We start from the raw sequence: 16,040 nt of genomic DNA, 5'->3' as shown, positions 1-16,040 counted from the left end.
TCCCCTCTCTTCGCCTGGTTCTCCGAGTCACCGGGTACCTGCATCGCCAGTACTGCCAGAACTGTCCGCTGCATCACTCCGGCAGTCCAGCGGATCCTATATCCCTCCATGTTAGACGCAGACTCTAAGAAAATAGACTCAGTACTTACCACCAGCGACTGTAATATTATTCCGATCACCACCAAATAGATTGATGTTCTGTTGAACCCATTCCAGGGCAAGCCGTTGGTCATGAAGACCGAGGTTGGGAACTCCACCAGCTGCCTCAAATTCCCGCCCTGCTAACCAGCCTAACCCGCCCAGCCGGTAGTTAATTGCGACATAGACAATGCCGTTGGATTCATCCTTCTGACTATTTAAGATAAGACGGGTGGGATCCCCGGGACTGCCATCGATCTTGTTGCCTGTGATATAAGCCCCTCCATGGATCCTTATTTCGTCAGACATAAACGCGATTGGATAAAAAGGGGCTCTTACCAAACTAATACTGGAGCTAAATGGTGACTATCACGATTTTGAAATGCCTTATTTGGTGTAATCACATCCAGAAAGAGACAGCCTTCGGTGGACTGGGTTGCATTAACATCGGGATCTCCAGGTTGGGAAGCGAGATCAGCCTCGGCCTGCCTCTTGGCCTCCTCATACTTAAAAGATGAAGCTTGGTGGTTCGAAAAAGCAGCCTGAAATTGAGATGTCACGCTGAACCAGCTAGGAAATCCTTGTGGGCAAACACGGTTCATGGTTCCGTCCTGTATACCCGACATTCGACCTTTGGGTGCAAGAGGAAGAGCCCAACGAAGATCTCCAACCGGTGGTTCGGCATAGCGAATGTTAGAAAAGGTGTAGATTTGGGTTGTCTCCTATACATTATTTATCAACAATTTAGAAAGGTTAAAGCTGGCAAGGATAATCACATTAAAGGACACGGCTCGGTGGACTTCGTACCCCAAATCTATCTTTGGTAGCTTGGAGGAATTACACTCAGCCACTGCCGGTGTCACCTGAAGAGCTGCCACTGCAGCTAAAAGAACGAGTAGATTTGCGTTCATCATACCCGGTTGGATATAGAAAGAATGGATGGTTTTGCTTCTCTCTAGAATTCAACAAGACAGAGAGCATGTTTAAATAGATCTCGCATAAAATTTGTTTGCTAATAATCGGACTTCGGTAACCTCTATGAGCTTCTATGTTACATATTATCTTGGTTAAAACAATTGGCATTTTGGAGATACGGCTAGCGTTGCGAGAGCTCTCGCAAATCATTCATACGGAGATATACCGAGTGCCGTCTTGGCTCCACTAGTATTTTTGGATTCTTGCCAAGTCAGCCCCCACAAAGCTCGTAACGCTAACCAGACTGGGTACAAAGTGGAAGTTGCCAAGAACTTGGTACTTCCGAGTATCAAGCAAAGGAAGCCCGCACTCATATACAGTGTTGGAGAAACTTTTGATGTATATAATAGCAATGCCAGTTCATACCCCCAAATTTCATCTCATTCTATTCCCATTTTCCCTGGTTTTCTACAACATGGCGCGCCTCGAATCCTATCATGGGTCTTTTATCTGGAACTATCTTCCGTCTTTCGTTGCCGGAATCGTGTTTGCGAGCTTGTTTGCAATTTGCTCTGTTATCAACTGTTGGCGAGTCACGCGAGAGTATAGAAAGCTTTGCTGCTGGTTTATCCTCGGAGGCTTTTGTGAGTTGATTTATCCACCCAACCCTCAGGCTTTGCTAATTGATTATTCGAAACATTAGTTGAAACAGCTGGCTTTGCTATCCGTGCCGTGGCCCATCATCGCAGCGGAGAAATCTGGCCGTACGTCGTCCAGACTCTCTTAATACTTTTTGCGCCAGCATTATTCGCCGCGTCTGTCTACGCTACTCTTGGGCGGACGATATCAAACCTCAAAGCGACATCCCTGTCTGCACTTCATCCCAGATGGATGACCATAATATTTGTGTCTGGTGACATTCTTTCGTTTTTTATTCAGGCTGTGGCAGGATCCATGCTATCCTCAACCAAAAGCAAGCAGTCCACTAAAGACACCGGAAAAGTTGTTATGATCCTGGGATTGGTGATTCAAGTCATATTTCTATCCGGGTTTTTTGTCGCAATTGCTATCTTTCATCAGCGGTGGCACCGAATGTTCGCCTCCAAAGACCTCAGTGAACATAATCGGCGTTCCATGCGGATTCTGTACTCGTTGTACGGGATGAGCGGACTGATTCTCGTTAGATCTGTTTTCCGTGTCATCGAGTATATCGAAGGCAATGATGGATATCTCCTGACCCATGAATGGCCGTTGTATGTGTTTGATGGCACTCCCATGATTCTAGTCATGGCTGTATTTATAGTTTGGCATCCTACTACCCAGGGAAACCTTGATGATATGTCGACACACAGTGCGCAGAGCATGCAGTGTCTCAATGGAACCTGCTAACTCTACGTCACTATCTGTTGTTGGCAGTCTATTCTGCTAAGCTGCTGTTCGCATAATCAAACCACTCGTGTCCTCGCCCATATCGACATACATATATAGGCCTTGGCAATTTAAATTCTAACCCCAGCCTGAATCTCAGGCTGAGAGCTCAATCGCATTGTATTTTAATATATCTGACTGTAATATCGAAGGACCAGCTTCCAGTTGGTGTCAAGCAAATGACATGAAGGAGTTGTCAACCACCCCTTTCTGTGTCACGATTACGAAAAACTACGCCTTTGAACAGAGGTAACTTGACAGGTTACTTTGGCGAATATGAGTATTTAAAGTATTGATAAGATGAATTTAAAGCATGTGGAGCGCGACATGGGGGAACAGCGGGACACCGCTGAGGCTAGGTGCTAAAACGGAACACGAGATTGGGATGGAACAAGATTGTCCAAGCACATCTGCTCTAGACCTGTTCAGGACTACATGCCTCCTATTCCGATCGCTGAAAGATAAACCCTACAGATATCCTCGACAGATTCTTTGTTGGACGATTGCCCCCAAGACGTCCCATTCGCCCCGATTACTTGCAAGTCCTCCTTCCCACTCCCAATCATTATCCAGCCGGGACCTCTTTCCGGATCCTTGGCAAAAGAAGCCCAAGAATGCTGCATGAATTTGCTCAATTCGATCTGCTGAGGTGTGGTCATGTAATTTCTCGGGTAGGTGCCAAAAACGAGAGAGATCTCAGATGTGTGCCAAGCGCCCGCTCCTAGGAAGGGCTGGGTGTTAGGGAAGCTTGCATTGAAGTAATACTGCCACACCTTATAATCGGTATCGCTGAGGACATTGGCGATTGCAGAAGTAGTACAAGTATAGAGATAGTCGGTGATAATGCGGGATTTTAGCTCTTTCTCGGTGGCGTCATGGGGGTACGCTGCACGAGCTAGGGCTTGGGAACGAGTGTCGTTACCAAAAATGTTCTAGAAAAGAAGCTGAGAGCCCGGAATAACCGACGTCAACACGGTTCCTTCGTCGGCGTTGGTGCCAAGAAGAATTGGCACATCGGCGACGGTGTGCGCGTTGATGGCGGCCTGAAAATTGCCGTTGTTGGTCTTGTTATCAACGGCTGGTGGGAAGCCGAGGGTACCGCCGTTGAGAATAGCTCTGATTTGATCAGCAGGAGAGGACCGCATACACTCGAGTTATGAGATTCCAGGCGTTGTCGAGTTACATCCTAGATCATCTGCCAAAGCTGTCCAAGACTTGTCGCCGTCACCTTGATCCCCCAAAGCCTGGCTTTGCATGATGGCAGCACGGAACTGTAATGGACGAGGAGGATTGGCGAGGAGCTGTTTCACGGAATAGCCCCCTGACGATTCCCCAAATATCGTCACTTTTGATGGATCGCCCCCAAAAGCTCGAATGTTTTGGGCTACCCAGGCGAGTGCTTGTCTTTGATCCATAAATCCGAGATTCCTTTATTCTAGGGCAATCTGTGGCGAGGCAGGGAAGCCAAATACTATCAACTATGTGTCAGTTTTGTCCTTCCCAGCCGGCCATAATATGGGAAAATCCCATTTGTTCTATAATTAATGGTCACAACAACAATATCATGCAGTGCTGCTATCACAGAGCCGTCGTATTCTGGGACGCTGGCGGACCCAAGCTGAAAGCTCCCACCGTGTATCCAAAACATGACTGGTTTATCGGCGCCTAGAACCGAGCCCTTCGGGGCAAATACATTGAGGTAGAGGCAATCTTCGCTCTCTGGTAAAGGCGGGTCGTTAAATATCTTCCTGAATTCGTCATCTGAACAAATATCAGTGAGATTCGGTAATAATCTTAGTAGAGTGCTAATACTCATAAATTGCTGAATACAAGCAGGCTTGAATTCTGTGGCGTTCAATGGCGAACTCCAAGGTAGGGGATTTTCAGGGGGCGAAAATCGGATGGGCGGAGACTGTGCAAACGGAATACCAAGGTATTTATTTACAGTCACTGTAGGTGATGATGGATGCGTAGTTGTGCCAACTATGGTACCGCTGGCTATGATAGCCGTGGGATATTCACCCTCGATTGCGCAATTAGGATAGGCGATGATGAGCGGAACCACCAGGCTGAGGGTTAATAGGGCAAATATGGGAAAGGCCATGATTGTTGAGGGAAGTTTTCAAATGGAATACAAGAGTACAGATTGGTAGAACTGAATCCCTTTAACTGTCCACGAAGGGGATGTGCTAAAAAAAAAGAAAGAAAAAAAGCAAACCGCTGCGGTCAACGGGTTAAGGACGTCTAACCTCTGACAAATTACTTTTGACTCTTTGAAAAGACAAATAAGGTCACTTGTCTCAAAAGTTCGGACAGTTGAAGCCGTCCGAGAAGGGAAAGCGTCGGAGAAGAGAAGAGTCCGAAGCATTTTCGGGGCTTCAGCAATTCGGAATGCAGGAGTTGTCCGAAACGTAAGTCCGAGGAAACTATCACTTGTTCTCCACAGGTTTCAAGAGACTGCACATCCAACTATTAAAAGCATCTATCAACTCCGAGTAAGTCTTCGAATACGCCCAATCTTCACTGTCCCGAAACTAAACTATTGCGCACTATAAATCAAAGAAAGCTCAACGTAAGTAGATTTGGCTTGATTTCTGGCTTTTAACAAATTCTATGCAATAGCAGATCCTTGTTTGAACTCTTGCTTATCTTCATCACTCTGAACTTCTAGCATGCTCGTCCTCGTTGCCGGTGTCACCGGTAATTTGGGCCAGAAACTAGTCTATAGCCTTATCAGTCGTGGGCACAAAGTTCGGGGTATCGGTCGAAACCCCTCCAAGATGGTCCCAGAGGCCTATAGCCTGCTAGAATCCTTCATTGAGAGTCCACTATTCTACGATGTCGCAGCTCTAGACCGTGCTTGTACAGGCGTCGATGCTGTCATCTGCGCTTATGGCATGCATCCACGTCTTCAACTCGATGGGCAACTGCTCCTTCTTCATGCAGCTGAGCGTGCTAGTGTCAAACTATTTATAGCTACGAGCTAGAATCATGATTAGCGGAACTTGGAGCTTGGAAAGCATGAGAGCTATGACGCATACGTTTCTTTCCGGCACCAGGTCGAGATGACCTCCGATATCAAGCCCATCTACGTCTTCAACGGAATATTTGCGGAAACCCTTTTTTCCTTCGCCGATCATGGCCATTTTGGACCCGACCAGCCGAACTTGTGGGACCCCAAAGAGGAGCGAATGAAAATCTGGGGAACTGGGCATGCTGTCTGGTACTGGACGACTGAGCAAGATGCAGCTGAATTCACGGCCGAAATACTACAGCGTGATGACGCCGTCGAAGGTGGCTTTTGGAACGTTTGTTCGGGAGCGAATTCTTTGATCGAAATCGCCCAAATTTACGAGCAGAGCCAGGGAAGAAAGGTCACTCTTGATATCATGGGGAGCGTGGAAGACCTGTGCGCGAAGGCACTGAGTGCCCGAGAACAAGGATACAAAAGTCACTTTGAGCGCTATATCGGATGGTTTTACCAACTCCACGCCATAGATGGAACTTGGACTTTCCCGAAGCTCGACAACGATAAGCTGAAAGCCAAGACCACGTCCTTAGAAGAGTTCTGGGCGAATCACCCAGAAATTTAGACATACCGCCAGGAAAATTGGTATGACATATCAGCAGCCAAAAGATAACCTTTGTAGCACATACAAATTGGGTATTTTTGAGACTCCAATATCCAACAATGAAGTGTCTAGATAACGTATCTGGTGAAACAACCATCTCCAAAACACATAGTAAATGTGATAGATCTAGACTTAATATCACAACAACGATTATCCATATCAAAGGTTCCCTAAAGCTGACAGCTTTTTTTATCATATCTATCTACTGTTGAGGATTTTGGGATTTAATCTTTCTCATGAATAAGATATATATATACTTAGAATCTAGAGACGTCTTTTTCATGACAACAACTCGAGTCTTAGATTTCTTCAAAATTGATATATACTACTAAAAACGCTTATCAATTCTTATCTACGAACAGTGGAAATTGAATCAAGATATGGTGGTTGAGATACAAAGTCGTAATCTATCGCATTTACTATGCGTTTTGGAGATGGTGATTGGCTTACAGGAGCGGCTCGTTAGCCCAAATCTTAACTGTAATAGTAGGATTGTAACTGCGTTTTTGGTACCTTTTGACAGAAATGTGGTACTATTCAGTGGTATGTAAATCTCCGAGCTAGAATGACCAAACGAATTCCAATAGACATGTTGGCCAATAATAATACAATATGTACGCCCTTTGTTGTAGTATTCTTGTTTTCACGGCTATATGATTCTAGGTAAATAGCCCATTCGATGTATATATCCAATCCTTCATTTCCGACACCTTTCGATATTCTAGCCCTCGAAGCTTGAACTTACCACTTAGTATTAATTAGCGGAATCTAACGGATGAGGCTAACTAATCACAGCCCCATAATACCCACGCCACTCTCGGTCACAGCGGAAATAAACCTTTGGTATTTCCATTTTAGTTCGGAACTCAATCCTGAAGGAAGTTAGCTTCGGAACGTCGGAAGGCTTGGCATCCGACATAACCTGTAGATTTCTTTTGTCTGAACTGGTTTTTCCATTAGAATTGTATGATTCTTCTGGTTCCTGCATTCGAAACATTCCTCTCTATCACTTCTATGCTCGGGGCGTGTCTTGTCCGAAATGTCGGAGCCGCGGCCATCGGTTGAAGGAGCATTGGCTGTACGTCTTCCGGCTCCAAACTTGTGCGTGTCTTGTCGTTAACCATTGATGATAGTGTGACCTATGCTTTGCTAGAAAGGTATTACTCTATTTGGAATGTAATATCTTGTGTACTAACAAAAATTCTATCGTAGGTCAAATGTGATCGTGGTAACCCATGCGGCAAAGAAGAGTGACAATGAGAGTCCCAAGGACTCACCCGATTCAAAAAGAATAACCCCCCAGCCATGTGCCCAAAACAAGCTTTGCAAAGCATGAATGCCAGACCCAGCCAAATCATGAATAGAAAGAAATCTCAGTAAAACCCATCGAGCGTCCGTGGATGTTCACTAAGCGTCTTTAAAGAAACCGAAATTCACGCAGCATGCAGGAAAGGCACCACAAAATCCGCCCACTGCACAACCCGCTCCTCATCCTTCGTACGAGGCTACTGACGGAATATAATCGTCCCACTCCCCCCAGCCTTCATATTAACAAAATTCCACGCAAAAATACCGCGACCCGTTATCATTCATCGTATTGATTATCTGCGGTATTGTATGACACCGACTGATAATAGCCAAACACTCCCGCGGATTCTTATCCTTGAGTGCCACGCTGCCTCATCGGCTGCCTACCATGAGGTCGTTCTCGACTCGGTGACGAGGTGCCAGACTCTCGATCATAGACTCAAAGTAGATTATGTTCCGTCAGGGCTCTTTGACGGCCCAGATCCCCAATGCGCCTCGCCCGGGTGTGATATGGATGTACATGCCGCAGGTTTCGTTGGTCTCAATCTCGCATACGGTACTCAGGACTTCGAAGAGTCTTCGCGCCAGCGACTTGTTGGGCTATAGTGGAAGATTGGAGATATGAGTTCGAGGGGGACTGGTTGCTCTAAGTTAATGAATTCAGTGGTGATAGGATGGAGGTGAGGGTCTTTCAGCTTCTCGTCAAAGCGGAAGACCATGTTGATTGGCATCAGCAAGAGCTGGACCTTGATTCCGATTCTATATGAAGGGTTCATCTTGAGGCGATACTTGCTAGTGGGGGATAACATGGCTATCCAGGAGGACCGAGGTGAGATGAGAAGTTGGGGATTGAAGTCGGACTGGAAATTGAGTTATCGCTCACTGAATAATGTCGATGGGAGGAAGCGGAACGGGAACATGAGGAAGCACTGAAAGGACGACTGAGATCCCTCGGGCCACGGCATAAATGAATTGGGGTCTCTTACCATTAGCTTGCACGACTACTGCATAGACGCGGTCTAGATTGTGGGGAAGTAGGCGCAATACGTTGGAGATATTTGAGAGTGACCCTAGCAAACCCGGTCTTGTGCCACGGTCGAATTTCCTTTTGGCGCTGATTCTTGCAAGGATTGCGGATCAAACGGGAAGTATGGCTGTCGCGGAAGAAAGCCAGAGACACCATGAGAAGGCATTATTTCTTGTTAAGCAGGAACACCTCTTCATCTGTATGCGCAGGGTTTATTTTTGCAACAAGGAAACAATGTGATATTTCCCTATGGTACCTACCTGGCAGGTAACTTTATAACGTCGCTTCAGCGCCTGGGCATCATCCATATCGACAAGCTTAGAATATACAAGTCCTCTCTGGTTGTTTGAGGATAATCAGAATAATGATGATAATCTCGTTTTGGCCTAAGGTAATGCTGGTGATCAATCGCTCAACTAGCGAGAAAGTGCCAGTTACCAATCCTTAGGATGAGTGGGGTCAGAAATAAATTAGAACAAAATCACTAACCGGAGACTCACCAGTTTGAGCCTGCACACTTTCCGAGCGCCATGCGGTCTTGGCCTCGTATATGTAAGACCTGAGATGCACTACCTATCGGCTATACTTGCACTAGCAGCAACGAGACCTTGAGAAGCAGTAAGAGGCTTTCTATCACGTCACATGCTGGTGGCACAACTAGTGGCTTGGTCTCTGAAGCATGTATACCATTTTCTTTGTTGGCAAAAGAATAGGTTCCTGCTCGGCGGAGTAGAACTCACCTTTCTCAAGGCCGTTTCTCGAAGTAAGAACTTCTTTTGCAAGTACCAAAAAAGCCTTCGAATGGTTTGTGTCAGGTATTCTTTTCTCGTTTTGTGCAATCCGCATTATGCATGCCGAAAGTGGACCGTATGCTATGTCTCAGCAGGACCAGAATCAGTATACGGGTATAACAGCCGACATTTCATAAATGCACGATAGGTGAAGATCTTTCTATCTACCCATGCTCAATAATCGTGATCATGATCTTAATCGGGCGTCATTGCAGATGAGAGTGCAGAAAGAATCACACAATCCATGCAGACTCGCTAAAATTGACTATTTTGCTCGGTGAAATCCTATATCTCGATAATGTCAGACCATTTGGTGGGATTATACCCCGCAATGATTCATGGAGATGCATGGATGAGAACGATGTTTTTGATGTTCTTTCTAATTGAACGACTACTATAAGAGCCTCCTCTTCTCCGCTTCAACAAGTAATTCAACATAATCTTCTCTTTCACTTACCTTGTCCTCAATATCCAAATATGCATCTCCCACTACTCTCTATCCTCACTCTTGCGCCCGCGGTGATTGCGGTTGTCGTCGATACGCCAACTGTGAAATCGCGTCGGAATTGGGACGTGACATGGAGACTCGACACGCCAAAAATTGGCCTCACTCTTACGCGAGACTTCAAAACTTTTGAGTGGATTGATCTCGTTGATGCCGAGCCGGAGAAGGCTAGTGTTAGATTGCCGAGAGACGTGAATCTTCAGCCAGGGTAAAAATGATCACCTGCTTGAATGAGAGTGATACTGATCTGGCTTGCGCAGTGATGTTTGGTTGGTCGCATGGACTAGTCATGGTACAGGACCAATTGGATATAGTGAGAAATTCACAATCAAATAAGCATTGTTTATATATACGGAGGGTTGGTGAAGGGGTTTCGATAAACTTCATTGTATCGGCCTTCGAGACCTGAAACTAGTAAATGATCTTCAAATGAGATTGACTTCAGGGTGTTCTCTGCATTCGTTATACAAGATTGTTTAACGTAAGTGTCAGAGGCTGTGATTCCCACTTTCAACAGTAGCAGGGGCCGGTTAGTATTCTTACCTAGGTAGGACTCATCCATGTGTTCAATAATCCCTGGGCTGCTGGGTAGTACGCTACGAAGTGGACATGGGTCCATGTTTTGTGAAATTCTGGTAGGGATATCCAAATAAGGGGCTTTGGTATATCGCGATCATATTCTCAGTGGTACATGCACGGTATGCTTGTCGAGGAATTCGCGGGTCGACAAGGATGTTGCGCTCGGGGATGTGGGTGCTGTCTGAAACGCAAAAGGATCCTGCCACGAAGTCTTAGTCTTGGAAATTGTACGCTCAAATGTGCATGTTGTCTGAGGGCTAGAGGCTTTAAAGTTTCCCCTGCCGATAACCATAAGAAACTGTTGAAAGAACAGTTTGAAAACGCTACAGTATAGCCAGATACCGACAGGTTTTAATCGGGGCGTTGTGGGTGATAACAGGATTGATGCGCCGCCGAGATACGATCATATTGAAAAAAAGGAACAAAGGGACTGCTTGATTCGGTCCAAACTAAGGTGTGAGGTTGTAAACCAAGTGCCGGTGGTTATTGTGGTTGTCTCTTCTTTTTCGTTTGGGACTTATTATTTTGCTTGCAACTTCTGTACACGATTGTTTCGTACTATTGTTAACGACGGTGTATAGCGCTCGTCGTCGGAGAGGTGATGAACCAGATCATTGAAATACTACCTACTACCTAGGTATCCATGAAGTATTATTAGTGACACTTGAACAGAGCTTATTCGTCTTTCTCTAAAAGTTGATGCTTTCTATGTCTTTATAATAGCGATTAGAATGCCATTCAGCCGGACAGTTTCGCATTCCGATCTCTTGATCCTGACAGTCTTAGAGATACAAGGTTCCACCAAGCGTCGTTACCACATCTGGGCTAGATTGCACAGCCCTTTTGCAGCCCTAGAACCAAGACTTAATTGCGTTCTTCTAAGCAATTTTTCGTATTCAGTTGTCCGCGAAAGTGATATGTAGCCTTCGATGATCTGGGAACGGACTCAATTTGCAGCCTCTCCCCTTCGGTGTTCATGCCATGACGTGGGGTTACAATAGGTGGAGGGCATAGTCCTTGGAACACGCCAGTCCAGAGACAGTTTCTTAATGCTTCTGCTTTCGAGGCTGAAGCTTTCACGTCGTGCATAACATAAATCCACCCCTCTCAGGAACCGCTAAGAGCCATCCAGAACCCGATAATGCCATCCGGTCAGGTATACCCAGAAGCGTGCCTTCGCCTGCCGGAAGGGAGCGCTAGCGAGGGTATCCAGGTTGAATTACGCTGGATCCTAGCGTATGAAGGAATTTTAGGCAACGAGACCGCCGACATGCTTGCAAAGAGGCAGCCACTACTAAAGACACAAACATCCATCATACCAATGTTAGTATTGACCACAACCGTTATATTCGACTCGCAGCCGCAGCGAGGAAGGGTATCAAGAAAATCGACGGTCGCGTGGGAGAAATCGTGATCGAAGGGAGGCAGGACTGCGCGGAGGACTAGGAGGATGATCGATGTTCCGAACAAATCGAATTTGCTGTACTGGAAAGGCCTGCGGAAAGCAACAACATCAGTTCTGATCCAACTCGACATAGGTATCATCGGACTAGCTGAATACCTATGCATAATCAGGCGAAAAGACTCACCGTGTTGTCAATACGACCTAGAAAACCAAAGTGTGCGACACGTTTTGCTGATGTGTCCACTCCTGGAAGAGGATGGACTTGCATACTGGGGATGCACCACCATTTGTCGTCGGGAGCGGGCTCTGGGACGCAACCCCTGAATAGCAGCATGTATGTAATAGCAAAATAGATCGGTTCAATTAATTCATCATTACCATCATCATCGTAAAGAAAGAAAGAAATACTACTGAAAGAGCGCTTCAAACTCCACTGCCGCTAGAAACAGGAAGCCATGTAAGCTCTGTTGAAACTTCGAAAGCTCCGAGGCATTGCTGGAAGTTATGGAGAACTAGTCTCTGGGAGTGCAGCATTCAGCCTTGTTCAAATGAAAACATGTATTCACCGTACTCCAGGCGGCGCGGCATGGTGGTTCATTCTCGCTTTAGTAATGTCCCTGGGAGTGGAGTTATTAGCTTGCACAAGAGGGCAGAGGTACGTTGAGAATGATGTGTCGTGTGTCGTGTGTCGTGTGTCGTGTGTCGTGTGTCGTGTGTCGTGTGTCGTGTGTCGTGTGTCGTGTGTCGTGTGTCGTGTGTCGTGTGTCGTGTGTCGTGTGTCGTGTGTCGTGTGTCGTGTGTCGTGTGTCGTGTGTCGTGTGTCGTGTGTCGTGTGTCGTGTGTCGTGTGTCGTGTGTCGTGTGTCGTGTGTCGTGTGTCGTGTGTCGTGTGTCGTGTGTCGTGTGTCGTGTGTCGTGTGTCGTGTGTCGTGTGTCGTGTGTCGTGTGTCGTGTGTCGTGTGTCGTGTGTCGTGTGTCGTGTGTCGTGTGTCGTGTGTCGTGTGTCGTGTGTCGTGTGTCGTGTGTCGTGTGTCGTGTGTCGTGTGTCGTGTGTCGTGTGTCGTGTGTCGTGTGTCGTGTGTCGTGTGTCGTGTGTCGTGTGTCGTGTATGTTGTGTGTGTGTTGATCGGAGCTAGCCTGACTCGGAGAAGTCCTGGAACAGCGCGGTAGCTCTTTGGAGGCGTGGACATGATCTGCTGTAGGCAATATGACACGCCACGCACGCATATTCAGTCAGCTCCTGTGCGCATGACGGGCTTTATTTGTTTTTGAAGCGCGGATTAATTGGTTGTTTCGGAAAAAAGAGTACTGCTATTTAGACCATCGCGTTAGCATGTCACTTGCTCGCCATAAGAATAATGAGTTAAAAGGGAATTGAATGTGGGTTCGTCCTAGCTTCCCTCAAAAGGCATGGACCTTGGAGAGGTACTGGTCACCAGCACTGCGCAGAAGTGCAAACCCATCAGTGGTGCACCACCCCCGAGAGGGCGGTGCCCAAGGAGACGCAAGCACCTCCTTGGGATGTCTGTGGAGGAAACAAGGTGTGATCAAAGTAAGAAGGGTGGTTGGTTTCCATCGCCCTTAGTTCGACCGCACCAGCAAAAGAAAGCGAAAACAAGCCGAAACAAGCAAAAGCCCACCAAAGCGAATACAACCACAGCTACCACTACCAATTAAGTCCCGTCATCACCCTGACGAGCAGGATAAGAAGCCTGACAAGCAGCATTGGAGACTTTCCCCCTATTGGCAGTGAGGCAATCTATCTGCGTCTGCTGCGCACCTTGAGATGCGGCTATCCCCTGCAGATGGTATATTTTGTCGTGTTACTACCGCTATGTCTTGCGTCCGCATACATAGAGCCGGAGGTGTGGAACAAATTCGAGCTTCAGCAGAGAATAGCATCATCATAATATCTTTTTGGGTATCTCCTTCTGTTGCCTTATTGATAGGGGGCTGTAGTAAGGGCGGGCCTTTAGATCTGAATCGGTTCGCTTTTATCTCTGTGTAGAGTAATGACTCAACAGGGATTCCGAACTCCGGTCCATAGTAAACCCTTCTCATGGCAAGCTGTAGATGCACGAAGTGGAATTTGTAAAAGGTATATGATGAGTAATGAGCGAGGGGTAGATGTCTTATAAGGTACCAATTGGTAAAATTTAAGGCATCTGTGCGGTGGTTGATCATGGGATGATAGCAGCTTGGCAGCCCAGCCTTTTTCCACAAATGAAGTCGAAGGCAAATAAAGCAGAGATGGTACTGTGGTAGGTCGCAAGAAATCCGAGATAACAGCTTGATACGTGCGTCATCATCCGTGGGCTTTCCGGTACGGCAGTTTGAGAAGTTCTTAAAAGCAGACCCAGCAAATGAATGCAGCAGATGACGATTCCCTAAGGCGAGACAAGCAAAGTCAACTGGTGATAAGTATTCAGAGATCATCCATAATAGCTCAAGTGGGAGGTCGGTCAAGGCTGTTGGGTTTCGCATGGTGGTAATCCTGGTTGCCACGGGTATCTACCCCAAGCTATCGCTTCACTTGATATCCGAGATGCCAAACAGTCGCTTGGTATTAAAACCGACGGAGGTAAAAGAAGGAAAGGTGATCACTGGTCCTGTCCCGAGGGGAAAAGCATGTTGAGTGCAGAAGGAGAAAAGAGGAGAAGGATAGAGAGAAGAGCAAGGTTCCTAGTCAAACGATAACTACCGCTCTTAGAGGCGACGGTTTGAACGTGGTTTTGAAACTGTTGTCCCGTTTGACCCCTGACGTCAAATCGCATTGTCCATCCATTAATATTCCATAAGGTGTATGACGGGGCCGGATGGGATGGCCCAGTTTTGGCCTGATTCAAGGTAAGGTGTTGGAAATCACCGGTATTGCAATGTATGGTTCAAAATGACAGATGTGTATGACTCTAACTAACTAAAATGACAAGAATCCCCTATTTGACAATTTGCTGGGGTATAACTGACTAAGCTTAATATGCAATTTGTATAGGGCCCACTATCATAGCGGTCTATGTATTTTCCGAGGTGTTAAATACTTAGGTTCCTAGTCATGTATTGTAATATAGCTTTCGATATACCCCCTAGTTTTTAAAGGTATTCACAGCCTTTAATAACTGCCTTTTCTCTCAATTTCAGGATGATTTTCATCTTCTAATTCCTCTATTTCTCTATAATTAGTAGGATTAACCTCTGTTTTCTTAGTTAATCCGCTTACTAATATCTCTTATCCTAAGGAGGACTCGAAATAGGTATTACTTTTACTTTAGTAAGTTCTTTATAAGGCTATCTACCAGTATATTAGTAGTTAGAATCTAATTAATATAGACTTAACCTTTACTAACCTTCTATTTTATCTAGTATCAGTTAATATTTATATACTATAGCTTTATATATATTACTACTCCCTCCTTTATTAATAAATTAATAGTTTATTAGTTATTATATATAATAGAGAGTAGATAGTTAGGTTTAAAACCTAAGGATTTAAAGACTTAACGCTATTATTAGATAGTTTTACCTACTTCTGCTAATATAAAAAGCTCTGCTTCTATAGTAGATATAGTAATAGTCTTTTATTTTATTACCTTCTAGTCTATAGGGCCTTTATATAGCTTATAGAGGTAACCTTTAGAACTCTTTCTATCGCGTTTATCTTTAAATAAAGCGTTATTTATAAATTTAATAGATTTCGCTATAATACTAAGGCCTATTTTAGTTATTATATAGTTTCTGATTCTATACTTAATAGCCTAAAACCTAGTTTTATATAGGTATTAGATAATCTAATCTATAGTATTAATATACTTAGGACTAGAATTTATTAGGAATTTAGCTACTTTAGAGGTTACTTTTATAGTATTTAGTCTTATAATAATAGTAGTATACTAAGTAGATCCTACTTTAGCCTAGAAACTATAAATCTAACTTAGTATAGCTATTCTATTATAGAGGACTAGAGGTTTAATTCCTAGTAGTAATCCTATATTTCTTATAGTAATAAGGTTATATTTTATTACTATACTCTTAATATAGCTATCTTAATATAATTATAGTTTCTTCTAATCTCTATCTTTAATAATATAGATATTTAAGAACTAACTAATATCTAGTTCTTTTAATTCTTACTATTTCTTAATATCTAGATCTAATTATATAGCCTTCTTAGTATATATAAGATCTAGATAGTTAATAATAATAATATTATCTATATAGAAGAAGATAATAATCCTATCTATTATAAAGATATAGGGATCTTTAGGGATAGGAATTAGGCCTAATTTAATTAATACCTAGGTTACTTCCTACTACTA

General features: G+C 44.8%; 4 protein-coding genes across 4 annotated transcripts; 1 reads left to right on the top strand and 3 right to left on the bottom strand.

The window, feature by feature from the left end:
- Positions 1 to 73: 73 nt before the first annotated feature.
- Positions 74 to 823, bottom strand: PEX2_062350 (Carboxylesterase, type B; the record flags this gene model as incomplete). The annotated part of the gene is made up of 4 exons (XM_016743506.1): positions 74 to 96; positions 150 to 430; positions 478 to 680; positions 758 to 823. The coding sequence occupies 4 exons, from the start codon at positions 821 to 823 to the stop codon at positions 74 to 76; spliced, it is 573 nt and encodes a 190-aa protein (XP_016595631.1).
- A 2,020-nt stretch (positions 824 to 2,843) lies between these two features.
- PEX2_062340 (Carboxylesterase, type B) lies at positions 2,844 to 3,626 on the bottom strand (the record flags this gene model as incomplete). The annotated part of the gene is made up of 3 exons (XM_016743505.1): positions 2,844 to 2,895; positions 2,956 to 3,413; positions 3,456 to 3,626. 3 exons carry the CDS (start codon positions 3,624 to 3,626, stop codon positions 2,844 to 2,846), a joined length of 681 nt encoding a protein of 226 aa, XP_016595630.1.
- A 1,527-nt stretch (positions 3,627 to 5,153) lies between these two features.
- PEX2_062330 (uncharacterized protein) lies at positions 5,154 to 6,074 on the top strand (the record flags this gene model as incomplete). Its single annotated transcript, XM_016743504.1, has 2 exons — positions 5,154 to 5,441; positions 5,481 to 6,074. The coding sequence occupies 2 exons, from the start codon at positions 5,154 to 5,156 to the stop codon at positions 6,072 to 6,074; spliced, it is 882 nt and encodes a 293-aa protein (XP_016595629.1).
- Positions 6,075 to 12,290: 6,216 nt separating this feature from the next.
- PEX2_062320 (uncharacterized protein) lies at positions 12,291 to 12,917 on the bottom strand (the record flags this gene model as incomplete). Its single annotated transcript, XM_016743503.1, has 1 exon — positions 12,291 to 12,917. One exon carries the CDS (start codon positions 12,915 to 12,917, stop codon positions 12,291 to 12,293), a length of 627 nt encoding a protein of 208 aa, XP_016595628.1.
- Positions 12,918 to 16,040: the final 3,123 nt, after the last annotated feature.

This window comes from Penicillium expansum (assembly GCF_000769745.1).
Source record: "Penicillium expansum strain MD-8 chromosome Unknown contig196, whole genome shotgun sequence".
NCBI lineage: Eukaryota > Fungi > Ascomycota > Eurotiomycetes > Eurotiales > Aspergillaceae > Penicillium > Penicillium expansum.
This window is presented reverse-complemented; position numbering and strand designations above follow the sequence as displayed.